Consider the following 11,629-nt stretch of genomic DNA (forward strand, 5'->3'; position numbering starts at 1 on the left):
ACAGGGCACATATAGACAAACAACCATTCACACTCACATTCATACCTATGGACAATTTGGAGTCGCCAATTAACCTAGCATGTTTTTGGTCAAGTGGTTAGCGCGCATTCCTCACAGCTAGGAGACCCGAGTTCAATTCCACACTCGGCCATCTCTGTGTGGAGTTTTCATGTTCCCCCCCGTGCATGCGTGGGTTTTTGCCCGGGTACTCCGGTTTCCTCCCACATTCCGAAAACATGCTAGGTTAATTGGCGACTCCAAATTGTCCATAGGTATGAATGTGAGTGTGAATGGTTGGTGCTGGAGCCTATCCCAGCTGTCTTTGGGCAAGAAGCGGGGTACACCCTGGACTGGTCGCCATATAGACAAACAACCATTCACACTCAGAGATGGCTGAGGGTGGAATTGAACTCGGGTCTCCTAGCTGTGAGGCCTACGCACTAACCATTCGATCACCGTGCAGCTCCATTCCAAAAACATGCTAGGTTAATTGGCGACTTCAAATTGTCCATAGGTATGAATGTGAGTGTGAATGGTTGTTTGTCTCTATGTGCCCTGTGATTGGCTGGCGACCAGTCCAGAGTATACCCCGCTTCTCGCACGAAGACAACTGGGATAGGCTCCAGCACTCCCCGCGACCCTCGTGAGGATAAGAGGTAGAAAATGAATGAATGAATAATTAACCTAGCATATTTTTGGTCAAGTGGTTAGCGAGCAGGCCTCACAGCTAGGAGACCCGAGTTCAATTCCACCCTCAGCCATCTGAGTGTGAATGGTTGTTTGTCTATATGGCGACCAGTCCAGGGTGTACCCCGCTTCTTGCCCGAAGACAGCTGGGATAGGCTCCAGCACCCCTGCGACCCTTGTGAGGATAAGCGGTAGAAAATGAATGAATTTTTTTGGAATGTGGGAGTAAGACGGATGGGGAGAACATGCAAACTCCACACAGAGAGTGTGGAATCGAACCCAGGTTTCTTAGCTGTGTGGCCTGCTCCACCGTGCAGCCTTTCCAAATCATGAAAAACGATATTTAAAAAGTGCTGTATCCAACATGTATGTGTTCATTGCACCATAGGTGATACTATGTCATGTTACATATTACATGTTACGGTACTTGGACAATACCTAGTTTGAATTCATTCATCCTTCATTCATACTCACATTGTCATAATCCAGCTAACAAACAAACAGTAACGGAGGTCATGAGGTGTCCTATTTAGCGCCGTGAAGGGCCGTTTAACCCGTATGAGCTATGGTGTCCGGTAACTTAAAGACTAGACTCACAGTCCATTCAGGTCTGGAATTCTGGAAAATCCCATCACTGTTCCCTTTTGTGCTTGTTTTAAAGAAGGTATCTTTTTGGACACTCTCAGGTTATCTTGAAAATCAATCACCGAGATAATGTCCTTTGATGTATTTCAGAAGGTTTTGGTCCTCTGCTCAGTTTGTGAATCCCTGTTGTGTGTTTTGCCGGTGTCGTCTCGTATGTGCAAATTGGACATGTAGAGCCACATGGCGCAGAAATCCTGTTTGTAACGACTTCCCTAATGGCCTTGATGATTTTCATCCCCCGTGTGTGTGTGTGTGTGTGTGCACTGGGAGTTAGTTGTTTTTTTTAAGGTGCTTTGTATAAAGTTGACAATGACGTTTATTACAGATGTTGTGTATATGTTTGATATTCTAATTCCCCATCCTATTTTGTGACGGAGAGAGTACATCTACAAAAAAAAAAAAATCCAAATGCCAGTGGTGTGTCTATCTATTGGTACCGCACAGGGTCTGATCTTTGCTTTGTAACCCCCCCCCCCCTCATGGCTCTAAAAGTATGTTAGATATTTTCTAGCTTTGTAGAGACTTTGTATGCATACGCTATTCACTTTCAAATAAATGGCCAGTTCTGAATACTTTTGTGTTTGTATTTATAAGCCAGTTTTTCAGTTAGTTCAATCGTGCATTTTCACATGTGAACACTAGAGGGAGCCATACTCAAGGAAAACATATAAGCCATATTTCATAAAACTGATACTCATTTAGTCTATTAATATTGTCAAGGTTTAAAAAAGAAATTTGATGAATCTAACACGTCAAATGTATTTCAGTATTTATGTTTTCTAGAACATGAATCCAAAGAATACTACATATATGTGCTGGTGTAGGCTCCACCACGCCCTAATGAGGTAAATCTGTATGGTAGTGTCTGTGGGCGAGTCTCTTTGTGGTCATAATGACTTCACAGGAAATGAGTTCAGAGATTAGAAAAATATTGTGTGTTATCTCACAGCCCAGATGCACCATGAGCGCTAACAAATCTTCTTTATCCAATGTAGTGTGTGTGTGTGTGTGTGTGTGTGTGTGTGTTCATGTGTATGTGTGAGTGTTTGTATATGACGTCAGAGATGTTTTCCTCAGCAACAACAAACACTCGCTCGTACAGTGGTTTGCCCACTTCCTGATTGATTACTTTTTTTTGCATGTTTTTCCACACTTGAGGCTCTTCAGTGATTAATGGATGTATATAAATAAACTCGATAAGATCATCAAACACATTTAAGTACTACTCAATGACAACACATGATCCCCAATAGAATCTATTATGGTCTAAAGGTAATACTGCATTTCAGAAAATAGAACGTCACACTAACAGTAAAATATGGTGGAGGTAGTGTGATGGTCTGGTGCGGTTTTGCTGCTTCTGGATCCGGAACACTTGCTGTGATAAATGGAACCATGAATTCCACATTCCAAAAACATGCTAGGTTAATTGGCGACTCCAAATTGTCCATAGGTATGAATGTGAGTGTGAATGGTTGTTTGTCTATATGTGCCCTGTGATTGGCTGGCGACCAGTCCAAGGCGTACCCCGCCTCTCTAGCCCAAAGACAGCTGGGATAGGCTCCAGCACCCCCCTGCAACCCTTGTGAGGATAAGCGGTAGAAAATGAATTAATGAACATTATAATTCAGGGTTGCACGGTGAACAAGTGGTTACCACTCAGGCATCACAGCTAGGAGACCGGAGTTCAATTCCACCCTCGGCCATCTCTGTGTGGAGTTTTCATTCCAAAAACATGCTAGGTTAATTGGAGACTCCAAATTGTCCATAGGTATGAATGTGAGTGTGAATGGTTGTTTGTCTATATGTGCCCTGTGATTGGCTGGCGACCATTCCAGGGTGTACCCCGCCTCTCGCCTGAAGACAGCTGGGATAGGCTCCAGCATAGACCCTTGTGTGTATAAGCAGTATAAAATGAATGAAAATGATTCATATATTGATGGCACTTGTTAGTTTATTATGTACAGTATTTATTATTATATGTATTTATTGACTCCATATCTAAATACTATTAAGGAAAGTGATGAGTGTTGCTATATGATATGTTTATCATATCTGTGTGTATATGAGAAAGAGGGAGGGAGAGACGAAGGAGGCGGAGGACGAGAGGACAGAAAGGGGGCGTGTCCCAAATCGTCCTGCAGCGTCCTCTTGTCTCCCACGCACACCCAGCCTGTCCCAACATAGTCACGCAGTTCCCATACACTGTACGCTTAGTGGAGGAGACAGTGGGTCATGTCCACGCCGGTCCACGCAGGAAGACAACAATTGAACTTAACTTTTTCTTCTAGTGACTTTTTTTTTTAAATCACTTCAACTGAGTTAAGATGGAGTCAGAAGAAGGGAAGATCTCGGTGTGGGTCTGCAGGGAGGAGAAGCTGGTCTCGGGTCTGACTAAGCGCACCACATGCGCGGATGTGGTCCAGGTCCTGCTGGAAGACCAGAACTTGCAACAAGGTGCCTCAGCGGGCATGCTATCCGGTCCTTCTCAGTCTTACTGCGTGGTGGAGAAGTGGAGAGGCTTCGAGAGGATTTTACCCAACAAAACTAAAATACTTCGACTGTGGAGCGCTTGGGGGGACGAGCAGGAGAGCGTCCGCTTCGTCCTGGTCAAGAACGACGCGTCTTTACCCAATAACGGTCCTCGTAGCGCTGAGGCCAGGGTGGTCCAGAGTCGGGAGAACTGGGGGACCGGAGGAGTGATCCGTGGTCCCTCTGGGACCTGCTGGACCGCTGCGACCACTAACCTGTCGCAGGAACGTCAGAGGCGCATTGTGAGGAAAGCTTTCAGGAAGTTGGATAAAATGAACAAAAAGAAAGAGCAGGCCCTTTCTAAAGACCAGACCTCCATGGAGAAAATGGAGACTCTTGTCCATTTGGTGCTTTCTCAAGATCACACCATACGTCAGCAGGTCCAGAGACTGAAGGAACTGGACCAGGAGATCGAACGTTACGAGTCTAAAATCCACATGGACCGCATAAAGACACATGGAGTTAACTACGTTCAGGACACCTACATGGAGGACTTCATATTCCAGGGAAAAGTGCAGGCTCCGGACTCGAACTGCACAGCTGAGACGCTCCTGCAGTTCGAAGAGTACGCGCGCCGTTGCGAGGAGGTGCTTCAGCTCCAGGAGGAGTTGGCGGAGCGTGAGGCGCTCATGGAGAACATCACAGGGAAGATACAGGAGGAGCTCAACCGCAGGTGGATGAAACGACGGCGGGAGGAGAGAGGAGGAGAAGATATGATGGAGAACTTCAAGGAGGAAATGTGTCTCTCTGTGCTTGACGCGCATGAGGACTGCGCTTCCGGGGATGAGCTGACTTTGGAGGAGGAGAGGATCAAAACCCAGCTGAACACCAGCCTCTACATAGGCCTTAGACTCAAGACGGACTTGGATGGCGTTAGAGGCGACTTGGACTTGAGTCTGGCTCTGTGGGAGAGCAAAGAGTGCGAACTCCTGGACCTTCTAGCCAAAGTGGAGTCCATGGAGATAGAGCAGAATCTTTGTGATGATGATGATGACGATGACGATGATGCTAGTATAAAACCAGATGAAGGTTCACGAGTGGAGAAGAGCAGTATTTGGGTGGAGCAGGCCCGAGGACTATCCAAGACCTGCAATGCCAATGATGAGGACTCGGACACGGGTCTGAGCTCCATGCACAGTCAGGACTCTGACAATCCTCCTGTGTGTGAGTCTCTAGTGTAGCGTCACATGACACAGTATAAGAATTCCATAGCAATATTCAATATTCATGTATGTATGTCATATTTGCACAATAAGCTAAATTTAATGCTGAGGTGACGCCTCATGCGGTTTTATTTTGAAAGATCACACCAAGTGCAGCAAAATAAAAGCATGACATTTCTATAAATAGACATGTCAGCTACAAGACCTACAAAAGTATTAAAAAAGTATGCGTACAATTTTGGAATCCAAACAAGAAAAGCGCTACGATTATATTTTGCGTTAAATAATTATCTTTGGTGAATATAATATGCCACGTTTTTACCATAAAATACATGTTTATGTTTGTATTTCATCCATCATCTTCCTCAAGAACAAGACATTTTATTCATAAAAAAAAAAATTATACAGTGTTCCCTCGTTTATCACGGGGATCTGTTCCCAAAATAGCCTGCAATAAGTGAAATTTTAAAAAAATATTATACACGTTTTAGGGCTGTAAAAAATCATCTTCCTATAGAACAAGACATTTTATTCATTAAAAAAGTTATAAAATGTTCCCTCGTTTATCAGGGGGATCTGTTCCCAAAATAGCCTGCAATAAGTGAAATTTTAAAAAAATATTATACACGTTTTAGGGCTGTAAAAAATCATCTTCCTGTAGAACAAGACATTTTATTCATTAAAAAAGTTATAAAATGTTCCCTCGTTTATCGTGGGGATCTGTTCCCAAAATAGCCTGCAATAAGTGAAATTTTTAAAAATTATTATACATGTTTTAGGGCTGTAAAAAATCATCTTCCTCAAGAACAAGACATTTTATTCATAAAAAAAGTTATTAAGTGTTCCCTCGTTTATCGTGGGGATCTGTTCCCAAAATAGCCTGCAATAAGTGAAAATTTTTTAAATTATTATACACGTTTTAGGGCTGTAAAAAGTCATCTTCCTCAAGAACAAGACATTTTATTCATAAAAAAAGTTATAAAGTGTTCCCTCGTTTATCGTAGGGATCTGTTCCCAAAATAGCCTGCAATAAGTGAAATTTTAAAAAATTATTATACATGTTTTAGGGCTGTAAAAAATCATCTTCCTCAAGAACAAGACATTTTATTCATAAAAAAGTTATAAAGTGTTCCCTCGTTTATCAGGGGGATCTGTCCCCAAAATAGCCTGCAATAAGTGAAATTAAAAAAAATTATTATACACGTTTTAGTACTGTAAAAACCCATCACTGGATATTATTAACATTATCTCACATTTCTTTCTTGTTTTGACACCCTCCTTTAATGAGTTGCTACAATGTAGCGTTTTTGTGTCCTTGTTAAAACATATTTTCCTCACAGGGTTAGCTTCTTCTTCCGTTGTTTATAATATTGGCGGTTAGCAAGCACCTTACACTGTTAGCTAGTTTGGTAGCCATGAAGGAGATTGAGATTGAAAACGGTCAAGAGCCAATCAGGACACAGAAGACAATGGGCAGTACAAAAAGAATAGACAGAGAAAACACAACTTTCCTACAATGCAATTCTTCTTAAAGGGCCAGGCTCAAACTACAACAGCTTTCATATGATGTATATAATTTTTTTTTTTTTTTAAAGCACTAAAATTGCAGTAAAAAAAACAGGCATTCATGAAAGATGAACCGTAATGAAACGAGGGAACACTATTCTATTTTTCCTGTACACTTTTTCAGTCATATTGTGAATGATACTACACTTTTTCTCACTTACACACATGTCTGCATTTTGGAATTTGTTCAATGAAAAAGTAGTACGAGTAAATCATCTCGTCCACCACAAAGCACATTGGAAAAAAAATGTTTTTAGGATCTTAAAACTTAAAGTACGTTACTAAAACCATCTAAAAATTTCACTTTTCCACTTAAATAACTTACTTCTTTGCGCCCACAAAACATGCAGGTCGTTTTGGTAAGACACTATTTGGCAACAAATGGAATCTGACTGGAATCAGATGCTCTACAGCACAACCACTTTTATGCATTTAGAGTGTTTTGCTTTAGAAATAAGACTTGGACAAAAGGACAAAATCCGTTGCTGGTTCTCGGGAGGTTATAGAATACTTACATATGCATCATTTATTTATTTACTACTGATGTTAAGCTAATTCTTTGTGGGGGGCACAGCGAGGGGTGACAATCCTAAAAATTTGGAGTTCTGTCGGTGTCTTTATCCAATGCCTGAACAACGCTGGTGCTTGCAAACCATAAAGTAGTTTCTACTCATAATTGGTTATCTTTACTACTTCTTTTGCAGTATAACGACTTAAAACCTGCTCCTAACTGTTTTATTATTTGTTATATTGAAGCTGCACAACTAGCATGAACGTAAATGACAGTTACTGACAGTAATTGGCATCATTTTAGGTGTTATCTCAATTGAAATAAATAGATGATTGACAGTTCCTGGTGTGCTTCTTCTGCATTTGACATTGTGATGAACCGTGTCATACTTTTTGGACTGAGTCGGTTATTCTGGTTTCCTTCAACATGCCATCCATCCATCCATCCATTTTCTATACTGCTCATCCTCATTAGGGTCGTCAGGGTATGCTGGAGACCTAGTGAGGATCAAGCATCTGAGAAAATGAATGACTCTATAAATTGTCTGCATGTGTGAAATGTGAGTGTGAATGGTTGTTTGTCTATATGTGCTCTGTGATTGGATGGCAACGGTGTAAAAAATGCTTATGTGTGTGTGTGTGCGTGTGTGTGAGACCCCCTGTGAGGTAAGCGAGGTGATATGAGGTCAGTACACAGTTGCAGCTTGCATCTCTCAACCGAAAATGCCACAGTTTATATAACCAGCCATGGAAACACATGCTGCTGAGATGATGTGTGTGTGTGTGTGTCCAACATCTTACATTGTGGTTATGCGTGTATTGTAGTGAGGGCATTAAAGGGGAGATGCACTTTTTGGGGGAATTTTGACAATACCATTTTATGTACATTCAAACACAAGCACAAAGTTAATATAAGCAAGCTAAATATGCACATCTTTGGGATACATCTGTTTCGACAATGAAGCCGTAACAATGTTGTATCATTTGATATATGGCTGGAGTTGCCATATATAGTATCGAGACCTAACTGTATATTATTATTATTATTATTATTATTATTATTATTATTATTATTATTATTATTATTATTCATTCATTCATTTTATACCGCTTTTTCCTCACAAGGGTCGCGGGGGTGCTGGAGCCTATCCCAGCTGTCTTCGGGCGAGAGGCTGGGTACACCCTGGACTGGTCACAAGCCAATCACAGGGCACATATAGACAAACAACCATTCACACTCACATTCATACCTATGGACAATTATTATTATTATTCATTTATTTTCTATCGCTTTTCCTCATGAAGGTCGTGGGGGTGCTGGAGCCTATCCCAGCTGTCTTCGGGCCAGAGGCGGGCTACACCCTGGACTGGTTGCCAGCCAATCACAGGGCACATATAGACAAACAACCATTCACACTCACATTCATACCTATGGACAATTATTATTATTATTATTCATTCATTTTCTACTGCTTTTTCTTCACGGGGGTCGCAGAGGGTGCTGGAGCCTATCCCAGCTGTCTTCCGGCGAGAAGCGGGGTACACCCTGGACTGGTCGCCAGCCAATCACAGGGCACATATAGACAAACAACCATTCACACTCACATTCATACCTATGGACAATTATTATTATTATTATTATTTTATTATTATTATAACAACAGTAAATGTAGATCAACACCACAGACAATGTTGCATTGTTTGCATGTAGCCAGTCAGAACTCACTAATGGATAGACGGTTGTCAATGACGTTGTGAAGGTCATGCATGTGGATTTACTTGTCAGGTATGTCACTGGTGATTTATGTGTGGAGACAGAAAGCAGACGCCTGATGATTAAGTCATAATTATGTTTTTATGGTCCATAAGACGTGTTGAAGGTGCTTGTAATTTCTGAGCCAACATTGCAGGAGGAAGTAGCTTGCATGGATACTTGCTCATTGGAATTTTTGAAATTTTAGTAATTGACATTTTGAGTTGGTTTAATCTTGTGAAATGTGTTAAATGAAATGTACACATAATACAATACAATATAGAAATACAATATGAGGTTCCAGTAATGATTTGTGCCAAATTCTCTTTTACATCAGCACAGAAAAATGTCAAGAGGACATTTTTTTTTCATTAAACATGACCATTTGTGAAATCTTTATGCATTTACTCAATGAGTTTCTCATGTTGGATAAATAGAAGTCTATGAAGTTGATGAGCCAGTTCTTCAGCTCCACGTTGACGTGCCTCTGACATTCATTTCTATAGCCAAATGGCGGCAAGATGATGTTTTTTTTGCTGTAGAAACGCAGGCAGAGGGACTAACACTGATGATTCTGAACTGAACTGTGTTGTTTTGACTATGAATTATTACAGGCATTAGCTATTATTGTGTTTAAAGGCAGTTGTAAAGCGGATTTTTGATATCCAAAACAGAACACAGACGTCTAAACTAAAAGGATTAAGGTTAGGTTTAAAAGAACGTCATTAAATAGTGTATGTAATGGTAATGGTTTAATTTCATTTGAACATACATCAGATTACAATTGAATGCATCACATAATCAGTTCACAGTTCCACATGTCCAAAAGGAGTAGGAAGAAGCAAAGCTTATTAAATCCTACCCCTCCATCTGGTACTTTTACAACCAGTAACTGTTACATTTGTTCACTCCCTGCTTTCTTGATATAGTTTAAGTATTTTTTTTAAATCTGTGATGATATGTTTTAATATGTTGTACTGTACAGACAAGCAAAATTATGACTAAAAAATATACACGCCTAAAGTTAACCTAAGACTACACGAGTGGTTATAGCACAGGCCACACAGCTAGGAAACCCAAGTTCGATTCCACACTCGGCCGTCTCTGTGTGGAATTTGCATGTTCTCCCCGGTTTTCTTCAGGTATTCCAGTTTCCTCCCACATTCCAAAAACATGCTAGGTTAATTGGCGACAAATTGTCCATAGGTATGAATGTGAGTGTGAATGGTTGTTTGTCTATATGTGCCCTGTGATTGGCTGGCGACCAGTCCAGGGTGTACCCCACCTCTCGACTGAAGACAGCTGGGATAGGCTCCAGCACCCTCCGTGACCTTTGTGAGGATAAGCAGTAGAAAATGAATGAATAAAGTTAAACTAAATTCTTTGAGTAGTGTTAAAAACGCTGTGCATATAATCATAACTCCTGTGGCACAAAATAGCATAACAGCGGTGATGATGTTTTAGATGGTATAATATGACATGAAAGGACTCCACTCATGTGTGAAGTGACAACAAACGCTAGTCAGGCAGACGAAATGTTGGTGCATCATCTGTTGAACAAACAATAGATGGAAGACAACAAACAAACAGGCATCAAAGTTCATTTGGCACCGATGTTCTTTTATGGAAGGAAGTTCACATATCTATTTTCAGTCACTGGTTTTTCCAGATGGGCAGGGTCCAGTCGGGTGGAACTGTAAATGTGGGGGGAGGGGGCACAAAAAAGTATTAGTCAGATGAAATATATATACGTCAGTTCAAAACGCTTCACGATGAAGTGAACATGAGCTGGAAACCTCATACAACAAATATACAAAATTTGTATATTATACTAAATTCATACTAAATTTGTTCTCAATCAGAAATCACTCCACACTCTTTATTGCTCTCTGGTTCTACCATATCTTACTTATTGTGTGGAAATATGGGCTAATAACTATAAAAGCAATCTTCACTCGCTAAATGTACTGCAAAAAAGGTCAGTAAGGATAATTCATAATGCCGCCTACAGAGAACATACTAACTCCTTATTTCTAAAATCACAAATACTTCAACTTGCTGATATAGTTCATCTTCAAACAGCTAAAATAATGCATAAGGCTAAAAATAACCAATTACCTAAAAATGTCATCCAAAAATGTCTCTACAAGAGAGGAGAAATATGATATTAGGGAAGAACTACATTTGAAATACTTATATGCTAGGACTACGTTAAAAAGCCATAGCATTTCAGTATGTGGAATCAAACTGGTACCCATATGGTACCTCGAACTTTGGTACGTGACAAAAAACAACAAAAAAACAACTTAAGTTATATTATGAAAGCAGGAAGTGAACAAATGTAACAGTTACTGATTGTAAAAGTACCAGATGGAGGGGTAGGATTTAATAAGCTTTGCTTCTTCCTACTCCTTTTGGACATGTGGAACTGTGAACTGATTATGTGATGCATTCAATTGTAATCTGATGCATGTTCAAATGAAATAAAACCATTACCATTACCATTATTCATTCAGTCCTCAATAACTAGTGGTGGTAATCTACATCTGTAAGCACAGCTGCCCTGGGATAGTCTGACGGAAATGTGGCTTTCAAAGGAAGCAGAATCTTTACACAAAATAAGGCAATATTAATGCATTTTGTCAAATTCCATTTGTCACACTTAAGTACACTTTCACATTGAGTGTCTACCTTGTGGCAATCTTTACCCAAACCCTCATGGTGACTTACAGCCTTTTGCTCAAATCATATTAAATTTATTACATTTGTAGTC

The 11,629-nt window shown here is 40.5% G+C and overlaps 1 protein-coding gene across 1 annotated transcript; it reads left to right on the forward strand.

The window, feature by feature from the left end:
• Window positions 1–3,518: 3,518 nt before the first annotated feature.
• Window positions 3,519–7,363, forward strand: LOC131131184 (ras association domain-containing protein 10-like). The gene has a single exon (XM_058075643.1). The coding sequence runs from the start codon at window positions 3,660–3,662 to the stop codon at window positions 5,043–5,045; it is 1,386 nt and encodes a 461-aa protein (XP_057931626.1). The 5' UTR covers window positions 3,519–3,659; the 3' UTR covers window positions 5,046–7,363.
• The last annotated feature ends 4,266 nt before the right edge of the window (window positions 7,364–11,629 follow it).

This window comes from Doryrhamphus excisus, chromosome 6 (genome assembly GCF_030265055.1).
Source record: "Doryrhamphus excisus isolate RoL2022-K1 chromosome 6, RoL_Dexc_1.0, whole genome shotgun sequence".
Classification (NCBI taxonomy): Eukaryota; Metazoa; Chordata; class Actinopteri; order Syngnathiformes; family Syngnathidae; genus Doryrhamphus; species Doryrhamphus excisus.

Coding starts and splice junctions, on each gene's coding strand:
- LOC131131184 (XM_058075643.1), top strand. CDS start 3,660: ATGGAGTCAGAAGAAGGGAAGATCTCGGTGTGGGTCTGCAGGGAGGAG.